Source organism: Electrona antarctica (assembly GCF_951216825.1).
Source record: "Electrona antarctica genome assembly, chromosome: 12".
Classification (NCBI taxonomy): Eukaryota; Metazoa; Chordata; class Actinopteri; order Myctophiformes; family Myctophidae; genus Electrona; species Electrona antarctica.
Window position 1 is genome coordinate 42,170,365 of NC_136793.1, and position 22,634 is coordinate 42,192,998.

The 22,634-nt window shown below is 43.7% G+C and overlaps 1 protein-coding gene across 2 annotated transcripts in view; it reads left to right on the top strand.

Annotated features, from left to right (window-relative positions):
- Positions 1-22,634, top strand: part of rimbp2b (RIMS binding protein 2b) — a 42,620-nt gene that overhangs the window by 15,716 nt on the left and 4,270 nt on the right. Inside the window, exons 9-18 of one of the 2 annotated variants that reach the window (XM_079515336.1) lie at positions 2,340-2,491; positions 3,221-3,844; positions 4,237-4,386; positions 5,386-5,550; positions 10,723-10,834; positions 16,231-16,418; positions 16,775-16,943; positions 17,110-17,172; positions 17,546-17,649; positions 20,855-20,926. In XM_079515336.1, the coding sequence (XP_079371462.1) occupies positions 2,340-2,491; positions 3,221-3,844; positions 4,237-4,386; positions 5,386-5,550; positions 10,723-10,834; positions 16,231-16,418; positions 16,775-16,943; positions 17,110-17,172; positions 17,546-17,649; positions 20,855-20,926 (1,799 nt within the window). The remainder of the gene's footprint in view (positions 1-2,339; positions 2,492-3,220; positions 3,845-4,236; positions 4,387-5,385; positions 5,551-10,722; positions 10,835-16,230; positions 16,419-16,774; positions 16,944-17,109; positions 17,173-17,545; positions 17,650-20,854; positions 20,927-22,634) is intronic. The other variant, XM_079515337.1, reaches the window with a different exon arrangement.

Sequence of the window (22,634 nt, forward strand, 5' to 3'; positions counted from 1 at the left end):
GAGTTCTGCGTAAATGGCAGCAGTGCATCCTGGGAGTGATCTTATTACAGGGAACATCGGGGGGCATAAAATCGCCATGCGATGGTGGCACATGATAAGATAAAGACAGCATTTCAGAGGCTTTCAATTACCAGGATATGATCTTGTTTCCATAGAATGAAGACGCCAATTATGTGACCCACATTGTTGCCCCCCTCCCCCACCTTGTCATGTGCCATTCCAGTCCTGTCTTAATGGAAGCCCTTGATGCCTCCGTCCACTCCCATTACTATTTATGCAACATTTAATCTTTTCGGTCAGATAATTCAACACAGCCTAATGAACTCTTCAAATGGATCATTTTTTATCAGCCACCCACGGTGAGGTTGAGCTCATTAAGAGAACTGCACCGGTCTCCGTATCAGCATTTAGGGACTGTCTGTCTGTCAATATAGTGTACAGTATATGGCGTCAGGGTAGGCGTACAGTGTCTGTGTCACATTGTTGGGGGTTCGCTAGCCCCTCATATATTCAGCTATAGTGTAACATTAAATTCCCATTGGCAAAGAATGGAGAATTTACATCATATGTGGACGAGTAAATCGGCCATTTTTGTCCTACACAAAGATTAAATTCCCATTGACAATGAATGGATGATGTACGATGATAAGAGCGCCCCTCACTTCACACGGGTGTGATTTCTCAGTTAAAATCATGATATTTTCGAAAAAGTCACACTGGCTTAAGTGGTAGGTACAGCGGTTACGGCTGGTTGTTGGTTGACAGGCATAGTTAAATGACATGGAAATGAAATGCGATTGCATCAAAGACTCAGTGCTCACATCTGCTTTTAGAAAAAGGTACCCGGGCTGACCCTGTCGAGTGCAGGATTGTGATGAAGATGTATTGATGATGTTTTTTAGATAGACTATTAGATAGCTATTGGTTGTAGCCCTGTGATACTGGTAGCCCTGCACAAAGGTTCTTATTGGTTTAGTTATATGTAGGCATCAGTGATACAATGATACGTTTTACAATCATGCCGTGGCACAACACTTACCCACGGTTGCCTTATGAATGCTAGTGAATACAAACACTAGGGAAATCCATAGATACAGTATACATAAATGCATTCAATTGTGGCTCTACAAATTATGACATTAACATAATTTGTAGGATTAATTACATGTATTCCTTGTAATAATTTACTTATTTTGAAAATCTTTGCATATACAGTAGTGCATATCCACTTCATGTTTGAATTCACTGGTAATAAGGCAAACACATTTACAAACAATGTTCCTGACTTAAAGCACACACAAAAACTAACTTTCCAGAGCTGATTACTATGGGGAAATTTAAAATGGAGAATCAAATTAGTTGTCTTGGCGCTTTCAATGAAATCGTTTTGTGTCATTGACCCTGTCTGTATTGTGTTCACTTGGTTGTAGTGTGTGATAGTTGAATTTGTCTGCTTGTATTGTTTGAGTGTGTTTATTGTTGTAAAATGTTCTCTTGCAAGGTCACTCTTAGACTCACTCACTCTTTTAATCTCAATGAGACATCTATCCATCCATCTTCAACCGCTTATCCGTAGTCGGGTCGTGGGGATCAAGTCGGGTCAATGAGACATACCTGTTAAAAAATTATATAATGATTATGATGCCAATAGATGCATGCATATTATGCATTGTGCTCTTGAAGAGCCTGGACATAATATTCCTGCATATCATATGCGGGCAAGATATTAGACTGTATTTTAAAATCATGTTCAGATATACATTGGCCCTCGCATACATCATCATAACATCCTGTCACGATTATTAAATATGAGAACAGTTACAGAATTATGTGAGCAATCTGTTTTCCACTTGATGAAAGAGAACACCAGTGGTTCAGTCCAGTGGTTCTCAACCTATGGGTCGGGACCCCAGATGACAGTGAAGTGACAATTTAAGAACTTTTAGACCTTCCTTTTCAATACCTCAAAAAAAGAAAGTACGTAAGTAAGAAAAGTACTGCATTAAAGGTTATCAACAAACTATACTATAGTCAATACTGGTCAAACATTGGCCAAATTGGCCTGGACGGCTGAGGGCTGACATCGTGTCGCGATCCCAACAAATTTGCTGCGTGTCACCCCCTGTCTCTCATAAAAACAATATATTTTTTAAATAGTTAATAGGAAAAAAAATCAGAGTAAATGTAATGCCTCAACTCCTACATTCGATGTGCTTGTCAGAGTCCCACTCCCCAGTTATATAATAGTATTGTGGGGGTCATGGCCTGAAAGAGAACCAGTGGTATTTATTATACTTTCTCTTCTTATCCTAGTGTGTATAATATGTTGTGTTCCCCAGGTCCTCCTTTCCCTCCCCAAGAGGTGCAGGTCCAGTGTGGTCAAACACCTGGGGTGCTGCAGGTCAGATGGAAACCCCCAACCCTGACCCCTTCAGGGACCTCAAATGGTGCCAGTGTGATTGGCTACGTAGTATGCACAAAGGGACAAAAGGTAGGTAGGGGTACATACGAATAAGCCTGTTTTCTTTATGTATCCTTCTGCCAGTGTCAGCTGTTCAAATCCCATCATTGTCGGTGTAGCGTGACTGTGCTGCCATCTGCTGGACATAATTGATAGAACACTGACTTCTAGCCCATGCATGACAACAGCAGTTATGTAAGGCGCTTTGCAAACAAGGCTGTAATAATAGGCTCTCTGGCTCTTTTGACAGCAGCGGTGATGTTTAGGTGTGTCATTACTGCATCCCACATACTGTACTAAGCCAGAGACATTCATCGTGTCTGTGTCAGTGTGTGTATTATTCACATGTGTGTCTTTCCAGCCACTCAGGATTGAGTCATCAGAACATTGTTTTGGAGGGGGAGGGAGGGGGAGGAGGGAGGCAGGCAGGCAAAAAACGAATTATATATAATTTGTCTGAGATGAGGTGCTATAATTACAATAAATATAAAACTTTGTCACTTATTCCAGCTAGGGTTAAATCTATTAGGTCTATACGACTGACCTTGTTTTGTAGTTCAGTCAGTTTCACCACCAGTTTTTGCCATGATGATAGATTTATGTTATTGTACATCTTTAGAAAATAAGCTTCATATAGACGGAGGCAAAAGCTGCACATAGGTCTATACAGTAGGTCAAAAAGGAGTTTCAGACGACTGGTACGCTGACACTTGAATTGCCCTCCAGTTAAGAATGTTGTTCTGGCTCCTGTGTGTGCAGATAGCAGAGGTTATGTACCCTACGGCAGACTATGTGACTGTGGAGCTGAACAGGATCCAGTGTCTGGAGGCCAGGGAGGTCATAGTAAGGACGTTATCAGCACAAGGGGAGTCCGTGGACTCGCCCGTGGCCCTCATTCCACATAATCTCATGGGCTCTCCACGCCTCGCCCGCCGCACCGCTGCATCTATGCCCCACCAAGTGCAATCGCAAACCCATCCGCCGTACCCGTCCACCTATCCCCCGACGCACCCTCAACCCCAGGTCCAGCCCCTGCCTCGAGCCCAGCCCCACACGCTGCCTCACTCACAAACACAGACGCCGTCGGCCCATCACCCTCCTTCCCAGCACTTTCAACCCCACCCCAAACCTTTAGTAAGTGCCAGAGAGCCAGAAACCAAAGAGCACGAGGCTGTCCTGCGGCCTGGCCAGCCCTGGGAGCGCTCACCTTCGCCCCTGCCTCCCATGCGTGGGCACACGTTGGAGCCGCCACACTTCCAGCCACGCCGTTCACCCTCTCCTCAGAGGATCTTGCCACAGCCTCAGGGAGTCCCCATCCCCAACACCATCGCCAAGGCCATGGCCAGGGAAGCTGCACAGAGAGTGTTCGCCGAGGGCAACCGGGTATGTGAGGACAACAGTTGTTGTTAAACGTTACATGTTACAATAGTACAGTACAACAGTAACATGAATCAAAACAGTGTGAAATAATTACTTGAATAATCGATTAATTGATCGACAGAAGATTAATAGAATAATTTGTAATTATAAAATCATCATGACATGTCGTTTTTGACTGCTGGGTAAACATCAAGAGGTCTGTTTGGAGCATTGATGAGCATCTACCATCATTTTGTACTTAATTACCTTATTTCACCATTATGGGCTAGCTTAAGTTGCAGTAGACCATGATGACAATGTTTTGTCATCAGCAAAACATTGAAATTATGGTTGCAAACATTACATGCATGGCATACAAAACAAGTCTAAATAAATACCTGTATTGTGTCTGTCAGGTTGAGAAGAGGAACATCTTCAGTGACCGTGGTAATGCTCTGCATTCACTGAACTCTGATGAGGAAGAAGACGGTTATGATTCTCCTCATGCGAGGAGAAGAGGGGCTTCGGTAGATGAATTTCTGAGAGGCTCAGAGCTTGGCAGACAGGTATTATACACAAAACACAATAAGATAATGCTTGTTTGATTCACTATCTATGGTAGAACATTGTATATTTGTAGGAGTTAAAGGGACACCTCACCTCACCCTTTTTGCAAAAGAATATATGTTAATGACGTTTAGAAGATTTTGTGTAATAAATATATTTTAGATTTAAGCAGTGAACCCAGTGTCTCTGATGTCATGGACACTGGGCTCACTTCCTTCCTGGACTACAATTCCCATAATGCTTTCGTGCAACTGCTCGTCCTTGTGGATAGGGGGAGGGCTGTCTTACTGAGACATACATGTAGTCCAGGAAGTAAGTGAGCCCAGTGTCCATGACATCAGAGACACTGGGCTCACTGCTAAAATCTAAAATATCTAAAACCACATTACACACACATGTAAATGTTTTGCAAAAAGGGGGAAGTGTCCCTTTAATGAAATCACCAGCATCAATGGCACAATTTTCCTACTTTCATTTGACACAATGTGTCGAAATTCACAAAGAGTAGTTAGTGTAGACTGTGGTGACACCAGTCTGTGGTACTGCCGGACAGTTGAGATTGAGGCATTTTTGGAAAAATGTGAACTGGTGGCTGACCAGATGCTGGAGTCTTTCACCGCTTTGCTTTCAATTTGAATTCCCAGTCTCTACTATCCTACAGTATTAACCACATGAATCCTAGCATCCCTGTTCTGGGGGTGAACATTCGCCCCCAGAAATAGCTGATCTACAAGCTCACAACCCGTCACTTTGAGAATGATGAGTGTGATCTTGTAGATGGGCTATTTTCAGCCAAAGATATTCTGTGTTGAAGAAAAGATATGGGACTAAGTACAGAGCCAGACCTGGTCAACTAAGTAATAATTTGCTTAGTATAGAGGGTTTATATGTGACAAAAGCAACATTAAAAAGCATGGGGAATGTTTACTTTTAAACAAACCACTTACTCTTTGACCTCAACTGTCACTCTCCCTCTTCCCGCCTCTATTCCCCCCCAGCAGCACCATCATCACCACTACAGCCACAGCGAGGAGTACCACACGGAAAGCAGCCGGGGTTCCGACCTCTCCGACATCATGGAGGAGGACGAGGAGGACCTCTACTCTGAGATGCAGTTGGAGGAGGGCCGAAGGCGGAGCATCAACTCCCACAACACTCTCAAGGTACTGTAAGCCAACGGCAACCCAACGAAAGCAACCATGCCAGGGAGGGTGTATGGAGGACGGTTCCATGTTTCTTTCTCACAGGCTCTACATTCAGGCCCACCGTGGCTTTGCGTGACTGAGCTGCACAGTCTTGCCTTAGGCACCGCACCCCCCCCCCCCCCCCCCCCCCCCCAAACCACCTACCCAGCCCCATATTCAATCCCTATCACTGCTTCTTTTCATGTGAATGGCTACGCATGCTGCATGTTAGAATAGATAGAGGACGTAACCTAAGGCATAATTACTGTTCTTTCCAACTTGCGATAATTTTTTTTGCTACATTGTATTTATTGCACTGAATGAGCATTAGATTTCTTAAAACCGAAATGTTTTTTGTATTCGTTTTAATATTAAGTGTGACACTGAAATCAAAGTTGTGTTGTATAGGACAGCAGTGAGCATAGTTATCTGGTGCCAATACAAAAATGGCCATTCATTTCTCCCATAGAGATTTACAAAAAAATGATATCAATTATTTTAAGCCTAGAATCATGACCATAAAACCTTTGATTCTGTGGGAAGAAAAATAATAATATTTAATTAAAATAATTTATTTTTGCACATCTCTATGGGAAAAAGGAATGGAGGATTTTTTTGTGGCACCACACCCACTGCTATTCCCTATACTATAACATTTGCAAAGAAAGGGTCATGGCATATCAAGTGCATATGGGAATCTCATTTAAGTGAGTACTTAAATGGAATTTGTTCACTTCTCTTTGTCTGTCCCATGTCCAAACATTTAATTTCTCTGTTGTCAATGTAGATGGTAACTTTTTCACAGTGTGTGATCTTGTCATTCAGTCTTTGACTTTGTGTGGATGTATGGCCAATAACTGTACTGTGAAAGTAAACATTACATTGATGTTTATTGTTCAGCGTAATGGGAGAGGTTATGAGGAAAAGAAAACTTGATGTGAATGATTTATGTTTGTCAGCAAATATTTGTACAGTAACAGTGTTCAAGATTTGGTGTGGTTGAAACGCATCAATGTTGAATCTCCTGTTTCTTTGTTGCAAACATGCACCTGTTTCTATGTTGCCATCAGTTCATAAGTCACTTCTGTGACATCATTGTACCTGTACATGCATCCCAAACTATCGCCATCTGTATGAAAAATCTGGGGTGGAAAAATGTAGGCAATTTAGTTTGACTAACAAATATATGTGGTAAAGGACAAATTCAATTCATATAGTAGCTTAAGTTTAGTGTTCTGTTGAATTTGTGTGGGCTTATTATCTCCATTAGGAGATCATATGTGCGTGCGTGCGTGCGTGCGTGCGTGCGTGCGTGCGTGCGTGCGTGCGTGCGCTTCAATTCTCAAATATTTTACAAATCGGTCACCGACAGCTATATTTTCAAACATTTATAATTGCAGTTTGGCGACTCAATGAATTCAACTAAAGGTTCAGTTTGTGTGTGCAAGCTGACATTATATTAGCACCTTAACTTTTCAATCTTTGGCCCATTTTACAGAGTTTAGAGTGCAGATGATCTACAAAGCTTGCACCAAAACTAATACAGCATCGTCTTTTACTTGTTTTCAAGACTAGCTGAATGATCATGCTGGATTTGAAAAGAAACATGTTTTGGCTGATTTGATCAGGACATCCCTACTTAATTTAATGTTAAATGTTATTCTCTCTCTCTCTCCCTCTCATGGAGATTGTCACACACACATCAGTGTCTTCCCCGAGATTATGCTGGCATGGTCTGCCAGCTTTCAGATATAGCTGTGTGACGTTCATTCTCAGTTTTAATTGACTGCCAACGTAATTCCTCTCACAAAGGACATGTAAAGCGGGTGTGTGGCAGCGAAAACCAACATCAAATTGTAACCGTAACTGCTGATTTAAACATAATTGCACCATAGTAATGACAGTCTTTTGACATTCCTTCCCGCCATTGCCCTGTGCCTTTTCGTACTCACACACAGCCGCAAAACATTGTCATCATTGGCCCCATATGGAAAGATGTAGAGTAGACAATGAATGAGTGAGAGAGAAAGGGAAGACTGCAGAGACCATGCACAATTGGTAGTCACATGTCACATTTTTTTATGGCTGTAGGTAGAAGTATAACTGCATACATCAACCTTATTATTACAGTAAGGCATGCAGAGATACTTTAAATGTTTTACCTTGGCCTTGTCGATCCCATTGCACTTCTGTTTGTAGGTGTTTATCCTACACATATCCACATACTGTATAGTTAATTTTTTCCACTTCATTTCATTTGATCCACATCAAAGCTTCAGGATTTGTCTGTCATCAATTAATCAGAAAAAGAGAAAAGAACCCGTACACTCATCTGCTCCAAATGTTATACTTTATTGACAACGTTGCGGGCCAAGGTCAAAAACTATTTTTTTGGTCTGGTCAAAAAACAGTTTTTGACCAGATAAATAGCCTTGGCTCGTTTGGAGCAGATGAGTGTGCGGGCTCTTTTCTCTTTTTCTGATGTCACATTTGATCCCAGCACCTCTACTAAGTGATGTGCGTATTCCGTATTCTATTAGTTTTCATCAATTTATCAACCTCAGTGTTTTGTTTGCTCCTCACCAGCAGTATTTATTCTGTATGGCTGTCACTTCATTTTGAAGTATGGATCGTTTTCCCCATTATGTGTGTGTTTCGTTCACCACAAGTAATGTCCAGACTCATACATATCATTTATTACAGATTTCCTGTCCAGAGCATGCCATTTCCCCCTCACGGAATGAGACTGCATGTCTTACTGCATTACCACAAATAACTAATTCTGTCTTTATTTTGTCTTTCCCCCAATTTATTTTTCTATTCACACACATTATCGCGTCCTACCTGTTCTAAAACCTTCAAAAACCACACAAATCTTCCCTCAAATCTAAACCAAACGATTTTTGACTGAATTCTGAACTATGGAAAATGTGGACATGTTGCTCCCCGGTTCTCACGGCTAAAGGCTTATTACAAGCGCCAGGATCTTGCAGAGGAGAGAGACTGCTGGGACCTCCAGAGGGAGGTGGTGAAACAGAAGTCGCTGCGGAGCAAACGACTCCACAGCATCCCAGAGGTGGCCGAGGAGGAGCCAGACAGCGTGGACGGCCTGGGACAGCGGCTGTGCTTCGAGGACGGAGGGCGTCCGGGAACGCCCCGCTCCCAGCGGAGGAGCAATCGCATTTACGAGCAGGACCAGCACATCTCGCCCGGTAAGAGCTCACGGCGGCTGCAGCGCCAGTCCTCCTCGCCGCGCTTCCATGATGGCCACTATGGATACACGGCAGTGGAGCGCGGCCTGGGCCGACCGAGCCGCCAGAATACCAAGAGTCCTGACAGCGGGTTGGACTGTGGCAGTGAGGAGGAGGGCTCTTTGGGACGCGGCTACCAGGGTTACTACACCCATGGTAGCCCCGTGCGGGGGCCCATACGCATCATCCACTGTGAGGGGCCAGTGGAACGGCGGGCCCTGGCCATGGGTCGAAAGAGAACTCTGACACGTCAGTGTAGCATGGAGGAGGACTACTGTGACGTGCCAGTGTCTGCAGCCACGTCAGTGCACAGGGGCGATTTCAGGAACAGGGAGCACTTTGGCCCTGGGCGAGGAGCAGGGCCCAGGAACTACTCCAGGGAGGGAGCCCTGAGCGAGGGCAGGCTCAACGAACTGGACAGGGCCTATTACAGTCCACACAGAGACGCTAGGGCACAGTCTATGTCCAGGCTCAACCGGGACCAGACGCTGGTGTGTGATTCTGGCTTTCTGCTGTACATTTCATCAGCAAGCAGCAGCCATTCTATTTTCATAATGTTTTTTTGGTTTGTTTTTTTCATGGGTATCCCCCTTTTTCCTTTCATTATCACTTGCTTTCAATCTTCTGTAAAGGTTACATTATGATTACATGTTCATGGTTGTTCTTATTTGATGTTTTATGTTGTGTGTATTAGTTTGCTCGTACTTAGATTGTCGAGTGTTTTTGTTTCTTTCAAGTAAAGCTTTTGATTATCTAAAGGCCATTTAACTATGTTTTGATTTCTCATGTCTCCGAGGGAAAAGGACAATGGCAGCTCAACTAATGGCTGTTTCTCTTCAATGCATTGGGATTGTACCATTCCTCTCTCCTCCCCTGCCCTCACCTTTTCTCCACCAGCCGACAGCTTAATATGTCTCATCTTACTTTTAGACCTCTAGTACTGCAGCCTTATGTCGCGCTGGAAATTTCTAGCAACTCTAGTTGCCTTGCATACAAAACAACAGCAGAACAGTTCCTTTTGTAGTCTGTGCAGATTTAATTTACTCTGCTTCAGCCCTCAAGCTGATATGCATCATATTAGGTCTATTTTCTCTTTTCCTTCTCTCTGGCTTTGAAGCAAAGAATACTCTTCCTTTGTTCACTACAGAGGCTTGCTAGCAGGGCAACCACAAATCCAATCCCTCACATGTTTGGTCCTATTTATACTTAGTTGCATGCCAGTATTGCATGCCGAAGAATAGCAGATCTACAAGCTCACAGTGCATTGCATTTTAACCCGCTGTGAGCTTGCAGATCTTCTATTTTCGGCGCGACACTGGCGCATAACTAAGTATAAATCAGGCTTTAGTCTGCAGTAATAGTGGCCCCCAGGCTGATGCTCAGCTAACCATGTCTCATCACATTCTGTTTTGTGTCCATTCTTTTGTCCATGCTCATTTACTATAACTCTTTCTCTCTCATCGTTGTCATTCTCTTTGTCACTTTCAGTCACTTACTTTTCTCATCAAGGTAGCTGACATGCACAGAACAAAACAAACAAAACAAATGGTCTTTAGCTAAACATCTGAACCCTGCCTAACCCCCCCCCCATCCCAATCCATACAGTTATGTGGGGGTTGATTCCTATTTTGTTTTCTTTAGTTGATGGTTTGTTGGTTTACTGGATTTCATTTATCTTTCCATGGGTTTATTGCTCTTATGTTTTCCTCCCCTAAGGACAAATGGAAGCCACAACATTTGCTCTTATGATTATTATTTCCCCCCCCAATTGTGTTAAGTGTTGTTTTTAATGTTTAAATGTTTTTACAGTAAATTGGTGTTTATATATAGTTGCTTTGCTATTGCATGGACAAGGGAGCCGGCTCTAACATATTGCTGTGTGTTGTCTCTTACTCTAAAGATCATTGGAAACCCGCCGTCGCACGGTCGCTCAGCAGACCACCTGGACCACTCGGGGAGGAGGTCTGTGCACGTGGCCAACGCCCCTCAGCGACGGCCCATTCCCTCCATTGGTTAGTGAGGTCATGACACGAGAAGACGCCTCGTCCACCTCCAGCAGGGGGTGTATTGATTGATTGATGTTGTGTATTGATGATGTGTTCCTTTAACCCGTGTGAGCCGAACATCCCCTCTCGCATAGACCAGGGGTTCTCAACCCGTGGGTCGCGACCCCTCGGGGGGGTCGCCAAATTATTTTAGGGGGTCCCCAAATTATTTTCGAAAAAAAAAAGAAAAAAAAGATTTTTTTTTAAATTTTATTTTCACGATTTTTCAAAAATAGCAGACCTACAAGCTCGTAGCGCGCCACTCGGTGGCGCGCTATGAGCTTGTAGATCTGCTATTTTTCAATAGCTAAATTATAACAATGCTTAAAACACCAAAAGGGGTTCCCGCCCAAAATGGTTTATGGTTATTGTAGCAGTCAATTTATATTGGGGGTCGGGAGGGGGCGTGACGGGGGTCCCGAGACATTGCCAAAGCATTTCCGGGGGTCCCCGGCCAAAAACGTTGAGAACCCCTGGCATAGACCAGTGATTCTCAACCAGTGGGTCCCCGCATGATTTTGGGGGAGTCCCCAGATGACAATGAGGTGACAATTTAAGGACTTTTAAGACCTTTTTAATAAAAAAAAAAGAAAAGAAAAAAAAATATGCCATTACTGCATCAAAAGTAATCAACAAACTGTACTATAAAAACTGGTCAAACATTGGTCAAATTGTCAAATAATAAGTGTCAGGCGTTGTGAGCATGTAGTAGCCTTGCGTGGCCAGACACGCTGAGAGGCGTTGTGAGCATGTAGTGGCCTTGCGTGGCCAGACACAAGTCTGATGGTGCGTTGTGAGCATGTAGTAGCCTTGCGTGGCCAGACACGCTGAGAGGCGTTGTGAGCATGTAGTAGCCTTGCGTGGCCAGACACAGTGAGCATGTAGTAGCCTTGTGTGGCCAGACACGCTGAGAGGCGCTGTGAGCATGTAGTGGCCTTGCGTGGCCAGACACGCTGAGAGGCGCTGTGAGCATGTAGTGGCCTTGCGTGGCCAGACACAGTGAGCATGTAGTAGCCTTGCGTGGCCAGACACAGTGAGCATGTAGTGGCCTTGCGTGGCCAGACACAGTGAGCATGTAGTAGCCTTGCGTGGCCAGACACAGTGAGCATGTAGTAGCCTTGCGTGGCCAGACATGCTGAGAGGCGTTGTGAGCATGTAGTAGCCTTGCGTGGCCAGACACAGTGAGCATGTAGTAGCCTTGCGTGGCCAGACACAGTGAGCATGTAGTAGCCTTGCGTGGCCAGACACAGTGAGCATGTAGTAGCCTTGCGTGGCCAGACACAGTGAGCATGTAGTAGCCTTGCGTGGCCAGACACAGTGAGCATGTAGTGGCCTTGCGTGGCCAGACACAGTGAACATGTAGTGGCCTTGCGTGGCCAGACACAGTGAGCATGTAGTAGCCTTGCGTGGCCAGACACAGTGAGCATGTAGTGGCCTTGCGTGGCCAGACACAGTGAGCATGTAGTGGCCTTGCGTGGCCAGACACAGTGAGCATGTAGTAGCCTTGCGTGGCCAGACACAGTGAGCATGTAGTAGCCTTGCGTGGCCAGACACAGTGAGCATGTAGTGGCCTTGCGTGGCCAGACACAGTGAGCATGTAGTGGCCTTGCGTGGCCAGACACAGTGAGCATGTAGTGGCCTTGCGTGGCCAGACACAGTGAGCATGTAGTAGCCTTGCGTGGCCAGACACAGTGAGCATGTAGTGGCCTTGCGTGGCCAGACACAGTGAGCATGTAGTGGCCTTGCGTGGCCAGACACAGTGAGCATGTAGTAGCCTTGCGTGGCCAGACACAGTGAGCATGTAGTAGCCTTGCGTGGCCAGACACAGTGAGCATGTAGTGGCCTTGCGTGGCCAGACACAGTGAGCATGTAGTGGCCTTGCGTGGCCAGACACAGTGAGCATGTAGTGGCCTTGCGTGGCCAGACACAGTGAGCATGTAGTAGCCTTGCGTGGCCAGACACAGTGAGCATGTAGTAGCCTTGCGTGGCCAGACACAGTGAGCATGTAGTGGCCTTGCGTGGCCAGACACAGTGAGCATGTAGTGGCCTTGCGTGGCCAGACACAGTGAGCATGTAGTGGCCTTGCGTGGCCAGACACAGTGAGCATGTAGTAGCCTTGCGTGGCCAGACACAGTGAGCATGTAGTGGCCTTGCGTGGCCAGACACAGTGAGCATGTAGTAGCCTTGCGTGGCCAGACACAGTGAGCATGTAGTGGCCTTGCATGGCCAGACTCAGTGAGCATGTAGTAGCCTTGCGTGGCCAGACACAGTGAGCATGTAGTGGCCTTGCGTGGCCAGACACAGTGAGCATGTAGTGGCCTTGCGTGGCCAGACACAAGTCTGATGGTGCAAAAATAAATTGCCCTCGGCAGTGATAGTCTGGCCATGTGAGGCTAATCTTGTAGATCTGCTATTTTCACAATATTTACTGTATCTGTAGAACCGAGTCAAACTGAATGTAATGGCTCAACTGCTACAATTCCAAGTGCTTGTCAGGGCGGGGAGTCCCCAGTTCAAATATGATTATTTTGGGGGGGGTCCCCAGTTCAAATACGATTATTTTGGGCAGTCCCCAGTTCAAATACGATTATTTTGGGGGGTCCCCAGTTCAAATACGATTATTTTGGGGGGTCCCCAGTTCAAATATGATTATTTTGGGGGGTCCCCAGTTCAAATAGGATTATTTTGGGGAGTCCCCAGTTCAAATACGATTATTTTGGGGGTTCCCCAGTTCAAATACGATTATTTTGGGGGGTCCAGTTCAAAAATGATTATTTTGGGGGGTCCCCAGTTCAAATATGGTTATTTTGGGGAGTCCCCAGTTCAAACATGATTGTTTTGGGGGGTCCCCAGTTCAAATACGATTGTTTTGGGTGGTCCCCAGTTCAAATACGATTATTTTGGGGGGTCCCCAGTTCCAATACGATTATTTTGTGGAGTCCCCAGTTCAAATACGATTATTTTGGGGGGTCCCCAGTTCAATTATGATTATTTTGGGGGGTCCCCAGTTCAAATATGATTATTTTGGGGAGTCCCCAGTTCAAATAGGATTATTTTGGGGGTCGCGGCCTGAAAAGGTTGAGAACCACTGGCATAGACAACATGAAGCTTAACCACTTAAACCCTAGTTGACTGAGGTCCCCCAGTATTTCCCTCTACACCAAATCTCTTTGCTGTAGATAGCAGATGTACAAGCGCACAATGCGTCACAATGTGATGCCTGGCGAGCTTGTAGATCGGCTGTTTTCGCAGACCCCCCCCCCCCAGAATTAGGCCTATAGCCAGGGTTCATGTGGTTAAATGACTTTGTAGACCAGTGTAACACTGCAGCAGCTGTTCATCTTCATTATGAGTCAGTATTCACCAACTGTTCATGTGCTGTTTGGCAGAGAACCGCTGGAGATACATCATATGTTATGTCGTACTTCTATGCTTTATACACCTGATCAGGACCCCTGCCTCCTCTCTTGTCACAATAGTGAAAAAGCATTGCTGTTTTACACCAAATAACTCCAGAGTGAAACCTGTGGTATTCTGCCACCCCCCAGCCACATCCCCCCCCCCACCCCCCAGCCGCCTTCATCCCTGGCCCCTCCGCATGTTTGAAAAGGGCGGTAGTGCAGAGTGTGTGTTTTGGGGATCGGGCGGGGTCTCTGATCGTAACATTGTGATTGGTGTCTTCTGTAGAGATCACCATGGACAGTAACAGTGAGGGGAGTGAGGGGAACCTCTCACCTGTCAAGGCGGATGTTTACTATGGCAGTGTAGCTCGACGCAGGATATGGCCTATGTCCTCAGAGCATCAATATGGTATGTGGTGCAGCTTCATCTCCAGATGATAATTCACCTTAACAAATAACTAGGGTGGGGAAAAAAGCAGTGGGGTAAAAAGAAAACCTTTTTGTTTTGAGTTCGTTGCTGGAATGGTAGTTGTTCTGGTAGCCAATGTTTTTTTTTAGCTTTAGTTTAGCAGATTCCAAGCTGACGGGAGAAGACAAGATGGCCACTTTTCCCGTGGCTGGACAATGAGAATCACCCTGGCCTCCACTGTATGTTCCCCCTTCCCTTTAGAGCTTCTGTCCCAGGAATCCTCCACCAAACTACCCTTCCCGTCCATGCTGCCTATCAAACCCTGCTCTTCCTTCTCCTCCTGCCTCCCAAGACCATTTGCCTCTTTTCACTCTTTTAATTTATTTTTATTTTTTTTGCATGACAAGTTATTCACCAACAGTGAGAAGGAAAGAAAACATCATTGGATGAGTTAGTGCATTGTTGCCTTGTTGGTAGGTATCACAACATCAACCACTCATAAACCTGCTGCCATCAAATTCAATCTAGTGTTCTAACATGAATTTAATTTAAAAAATATTCACCATAAGCTGCATTTGTAATTGGTTCACTTTTGGCCGCACTGCGACAGGTACCGATGCCGAGTCCAGAATTCTGCCATTGAAACGTTTGAGTTAACATGGTGATCCATAAGAAGCATGGTTCATTGATATCAGGTTCACCCTTTCCCCTCACTGTCCCACTGATATCTGCGAAGCCACGAACTGCTGTGGTATTTGATTTTCTGAGTTCTCTTTGGAATGTCTCTCGATGTATTTATTTATTCATTCATTTGCTAACAACTGTTTCCAGACATGTAAAGCATGTCCCTGCATTGATACGTAATACAAACGTCATTGCCTATATGCCAGGAAAGCGTGCATGAGATAAGCCTCTGTGAGATATGGCAGTGAAACAGCAATGAACGGTAGTGCAACGTTAGTCCCCCTCCATTCCCTTAACATGCATGGTCATTAGTTTTCCCTTGCACCAAAAGACTTGGCTTGACATGTCCTTCCCACCTTGGTCTTTGTGTCAATGTTTCTGTGTGTACAACACCATGGCCTAATTTATGTTTCAGTGAAAAGGTGTGGTGCGATTTGTCGCTCAACAAACATAACTTACCTTAAGACCTTTTCAGTTACAAATATTTTTGTCGAGCAACACGTTGCACACTTCTTTTCTAAGCATAATTTAAGCTGGAGTGTAAAGTCGTTCTGTAAAGAGGAGTGTCTATCAAGCCAGAAATCAGATGTGTTTATATATATATATATATATATATATATATATATATATATATAATGCTAAAGGTTTCCTGAATATATGATCACAACTCAACTGAGCGGTTGAAAGCGAAGCACATTAAACCAAAGGCACTATTTTGTATCGTTTGATCTCTGGCTCTTTGTGTCTCATGTCCCTGTCCCCTGTCAGCTCTAACAAACAATCATATTCTGCTCCTATCAGTGCCTATACTACCTGCCATCATTGTGGAAGGCAGGTAGTAGCAGCAGAGGTCTCTCTTTTTGTTTCAGACGGCTATGGCGGCCGTAGCCACGGACATGGGAGGGGGCGGCGCTCTCCTGAGTACTATGAGGAATCGGAACCAGAAGAGCTAACCCGTATATTTGTGGCCCTGTTTGACTATGACCCCCTGTCCATGTCCCCAAACCCGGATGCTGCTGACGAGGAGCTGCCTTTCAAAGAAGGACAGATCATAAAGGTAAGGCTTCCACTCACACTCACTGTCAGAGAATTTAATCTCTGTGTCTAGGCTGCAGTTTTTCATTTCTTTTTTGAGGGGTGCTAGCCCCTCCAACGTCTGGCTTTCAGAAATTACGTCTTGTGACAGTCAAGTCTATGTTTGAAAAAAAAAAACAGTCTGTCTGTTTGTCCAAACATTTCAAGCGCAAACCGAGAGTGAGTCGCAGCTTATCTAGGATTACATGCTTGTTCAGGGGAAATCTGTTCTTTTCTGTGATCGATACAGTTGTACGACAATGTATAAAGTGGGCTTAATTAGGAGTACCAAACAAGCATCATTGATTATTCTCCTGCGATCTGGTTTGTGTTCCTCAGGTGTTTGGGAATAAAGACACAGACGGGTTCTACAGGGCGCAGGTTCGTGATCGTGCGGGTCTGATCCCCTGTAACATGGTCTCTGAGATCCAGACGGAGGATGACGAGATGATGGACCAGCTGCTCAAACAGGGTTTTCTACCGCTCAACACTCCTGTGGAGAAATTAGGTCAGAACCCCTTTCATTGGCTGAACCTCTTTCTTTCCACCCCTTTCTTCTTACTTTGCTGTTCCCCTCTACCTGGACAGCTTTCCGCAATATGGAACTGTATTTTCTCTTGATCTTTACTCTTCCTTCTTAATTTTAACTTTTTTGTCTCTGCTCTCCTGTGAAGTGAACTGCGACCGTTTCAAAGATGGCCGCTCAATAAATCGCAGATCCAGAAAATCCAAGAGAGGTCTGTGTCCAGTGAAATGCTCCTCTTCCCTCTGCTACATCTTCACGCTTTGTTTTTCCAAACTTTGCTTCAATCACTGTGTGTGTGTTTGTGCGTGCGTGCGTGCGTGCGTGCGTGCGTGCGTGCGTGCGTGCGTGCCTTTATCCGTAATGTGCTCATCACAATCAAAAACCATTCATTATGATCATAGCAGTAGTTCTCTTTGTGAGCCAGACCATCTTGTGACCTAAGCCCAGAATGCGATACGACCATAGGCTAAACAAACTCATCATCAGCTGCATGAGGCTTCGGAATAAATGTCATGTTCTCAATCTCAACAGGGTTTACTTTTTATTTCAACTGATCACTCCCTTCCTCTCCCCTTTGTCTCTAGAGAGGAACAGGCGAAGTGGACGTCAACACCCAATGTCTACACGCAGAATGGTGGCCCTCTATGACTACGACCCACGGGAGAGTTCTCCTAATGTCGATGTAGAGGTACTCTACTCTTTCAGCGACAGATCTTTACTGTCTTCATCATGACATTTTCTCTCTCCATACAGTTGGAGGCCATCGATATTGTCCTTTTCTTTTTGCTGAGGTTTGCGTGATCTGCGCAAAAGGACAGTTAACCCATTTTGGGCGGGAACCCCTTTTGGTGTTTTAAACATTATGTTATAATTTAGCTATTGAAAAATAGCAGATCTACAAGCTCATAGCGCGCCACCGAGTGGCGCGCTACGAGCTTGTAGGTCTGCTATTTTTGAAAAATCGTGAAAATATTTATTTCAGAAAACTGGAGGATTTAGAAGGATTTTTTTTTAATTTTGAGGTCAGGCCTAAATGGGTCAAATAATAAGGGACAATATCGGTGGCACCCAACTGCACACAGTTTTATCCAGCGTAGTCCCCTAATACAATTACATAAATGTGTGCTTTTGGGAATACACACATCCTTAAGACCAATTTGGCTAAGTGCATACTACATATTATTAGACATAGATTTGTTTGTTTGTTTATATGTTATAGGATTGGAAACACGACACCGTGTATAATATGAGCTTCCCACAGGGTTGGGAGGGTTACCTTTTAAATGTAACCCATTACAGATGAATGATTATTATATTAATAGTCTGTTTTAATACCTATTATATTACTGATTATTATATTAGTAATCTGTTTTAATAAATATTATATTACTTATGAAATAGTAATACCGGTAAGTAATAACATATTGTTGTATTACTAATATAAAACTGACACATTTGATTACATTCTAGATAAATGAAAGTTCTCAAATATAACATCAAGGTTGTCACACTAGGCATTCTTGCTTGAGGACATAATTAAGCAATATTACACGATAGGGTGTGCTTTACCGTGATTATTGGCCAGTGATGCAGTCAGCACTGAAGTGCCATTCATCTAGGTAAAGCACACCCTCGAGTGTAATATTGCAATTATACAACAGTTACCCTTAAAAAACACGTCAACTCAATGTCATTGTAACTAAGATATTCGATAGAAATTCATAATTTTTTAATGCCAGATTTAGCCACTACAACCACAAACTGCTAGCCTAGCCACTCAGCCGGCTTTGCTCTGCGAGACTCTGTCTCATCAGCACAGTTTTGATTAGGTATGGCATCATGCTCGTTTGAAGCACGGGTAGATGCCTATTTCAACCAATCAGATTGCTTCCTCGAAACTACCTGTTGTATAAACACCTCCCTGACCATTGCCAATAACATAAAACATAGAGCATGGACATATTCATATTGTTTTTGATTTTGCTATTACATTGCTTTTTATTGTGGAAAGATGATGTGAGTGTAACCTTTTGTAATCACCAGTATTTTGATTAGTAACTGGAATTCAGTCAACATAACTGACATATAACATTTTTCTTCGTACTGTAAGTTAAATTTAGTTTGTAATGTAATTACGTAACTCTGTTATTTCTTCATTATGTTGCTTCTTGACTCTGTGTATGAGACTTACTGTTTCTCAGTCAGTCAGTGTTAAAGTTACTGTCCCATGTTGTACTGATGGCCCCATGTCCCCCTGCCGGTTTGTACTCATTGTCACCTTTGTATTGGCACTGCCACCGACAGTTTGGGGGCCACAGACTGAATGAGGAGGTGAGTGAGAGCGAGGAGGACATGTGGTCTGCTCTCTCTGTGTGTGTGTGTGTGTGTGTGTGTGTGTGTGTGTGTGTGTGTGTGTGTGTGTGTGTGTGTGTGTGTGTGTGTGTGTGTGTGTGTGTGTGTGTGTGTGTGTGTGTGTGTGTGTGTGTGTGTGTGTGTGTGTGTGTGTGTGTGTGTTTGTTTCTTCCAGTGGTGGAAAGTAACTAAGTACATTTACTCAAGTACTGTACTTTTTAGTACAATTTTCAATACTTTTAGTACTTCTACTCCACTACATTTATTTGAAAACTTTAGTTACTAGTTACTTTGTAGAATGAATTATTATTACAAAACATGCATTAACCACTTCAGCCCATCAACTTTTGCTATTTGAAAATTGCTGATCGTGAACTTAGATGTAGATGTTCAAAAGATTGTTTTATGCATATGATAACTTGTGAAACATTTCTGTATAATGAGTACTTTTACTTTTCGTACTTTTATGTAAATCTTGACGCCAATACTTAAAAAAAAACTTTTACTCAAGTCCATTTTGATTACCGGAACTTTGCTTGTAACAAAGTGCAGTATTGCAGTATTGATACTTTTACTTAAGTAAAGAAATGTAGTACTTTTTCCACCACTGGTTTCTACCCTGTTACCCTGTAGTGAGTGCGTAGAAAAGGTGGGCTTCAGATAATGGGCTCCAAGCGCTCCGACCCTCCCCTCCCCTCTCTTTCTCGTAGTCATGAACACAGTCCCTCATGCATCATGCCTGAACCAGCATCTCTCCTCCTCGGTTTGGTCTTTGTGTTGAGCAGATCTCCTACAACAGTACAACCACATTGCTTGGTTTGTGTGTGTGTGTGATCTATCCAGAGAGCCTCCCCACCCCCCCCCCCCCCCCACACACCCCCCCAACACCCCCAGTAGGAGACATGTACTCTGTGTGTTGCAATCTTCTTGTCTTCTTCACACAACAACATATGATGCATTGGCGGTTGCAACAGTCTGTCTGCTGAGACTGAATTAACACTTGGATTGATTGATAATGCATCATGTTGATATGGAGAAGGAAGCACAGTATTTTTACAATACTATCGATCATTTTCTTGTCGATTATTCCATTTATTACTTTTTTGATTTATTGAATAATCGAGAAGCAGGTTTTGTAACGTGTATATTTATACGGATATATGTATGCAGTATATCAACGTATCCAAAATAAATGTCTAATTAATCTCTTTAGCAATATTTTAAAAGTTGTTGTACAATGTGTACCACAAAATAGTCGATCTATAAGATCACAATGCAATGTGTTGTGACATTTTGACTAGTGATTTTCACTATTTTTGATTTCTTTGAACATTTATGAAAATGTGATTATTAGTTTTTGTATTCACATTTCTTTCTCATAATCGATTAGTTCGATTAACCCCTACAATATTTCACACTAATCAGACCCTAGAAGGTGTGTCCTTCATCAAACCCCAAGGTGCTGTGAGAAAAAGGAAAAAAAACATAATTATTATTATTATTAAACGTAATTATATCTCAATACTCTCTTTCCCTGACAGGCTGAATTGACATTCTGTGCCGGTGATGTCATAAACGTTTTTGCTGAAATAGATGAAGATGGCTTTTACTATGTGAGTATTGATTTGTATGTTCATTAATTTCTTATATATTCAGACGGAAGAAGGAATCTTTAATGCTGAACAGCGTTTTGATTGATTGATTGAAAATTGTATTAACAGTTTGCAGAATTACAGTACATTTCAAGCACAAACTCAATACAAAGGCTGTTAACTGTGAGTGGACGACCCAATTAAGCATTACACTTGTTTACAACAGGGTCCACCATGTTCAATTCATCAAAACATTTAGAGACGTACAAATAGACACTTCTATATAGACAAAGAACAGAACAGGAATTCATCATAATGGAGGTAAAAAGGGAAAAGAAACATATACAGTGAGGGGGAGGGGGGGGGGGGGTCGGTGGGGGGGGATTCAGATTTTACGGGGGCCAGTTTCGAATTGCAGCCATCCGTAGGTGCCCTTTGAGAGCGGTTTTGAAGGAGTCAAGGGATTCGCATGTCTTAATGACTGTTGGTAGGGCGTTCCACATTTTGGTGGCATAGCAGCGAAAATAATTTAGTCCTTTGTTTGTGCCGAATCTGGGTTGTACATGGTTCGTTGCACTCCCTCTGGTGTTGTGGGTGTGGACTTCGTTAACATTAAGGAAGTATCTAGACAGGTACATGGGTATCTTGGTGGAGTATCGAATCTTGTGGACCAGACCCATTGCAAGATGCGATTTAACGTGTTTATAAATTACCGTAACTCCACTACTTTTTGCAGTAACTGTAATGCAACTGATGATTCTTTTCTAATTCAGTAACACAATGGGCACCTTACTCCAGTTGTTACTTTATGTGAAAATAACGACAACTTCAGGGCCCAGGAGTTCAACACTTTTAATCCCTATCAGATCGGATCAGATTTGGATTTTTGGGGAGTTCAAAACCACAAATCTGGATTGGGATCACTCTGATATCCGTCAAATCAGGAAATCCAATCCAAACTTGAACCCATTTCGACCTGAGATCAGATTAAAAAAATGTCTTCTACATCCTGACAGTTTTCTGAAAAAGCTGTTTCTATGTCTATGTTTCAAAAATAGCAGACCTACAAGCTCGTAGCGCGCCACTCGGTGGCGCGCTATGAGCTTGTAGATCTGCTATTTTTCAATAGCTAAAGCATAACATAATGCTAACACCAAAAGGGGTTCCCGCCCAAAATGGGTTAATCTGGATTAAATCTTCAAAATGGGTAGTTCAAAACTAAAACGAAGGTTTGGGATCAGTTTGATAAAAAAATAAAACAGGATTACCTTGATCCAACTGGAGGGCTGGATTTGCAGTGGATTACCAAAGCGAAACGCAATTTACAATTAATTTAAACATGTTTCTTATGGTAAATGTTGTCATTTTAGGAAACAAAGTCTTATTTCACACATAGCCTCGGTACCCTGCAGGCTTTTATTTTCGTTCGCAACCGTTCAAAAATGAAAGCCTGGGGGAACGAGACACATTTCCTGGTCTAGGAGTGGGAGTGAACTACAGTGCAGAGGGGCGTCGCTCCAAATTTGGTGACATCAGTCTTGTCCGCTGTTTTCTACCAGGGAGGGGAGGGGCGGAGGGTGGGCGGGCGCTCGGATCGGTGAACCAATATGATCCAACGCATTGATCCCTGCGGCACCCGCCCCTCTATACCAATAATCCTACCCAGTCTCATGCACCCAAACATGGTGAAATAGCACGGAATTGTAATTCCGTGCATACACGCCTAGAA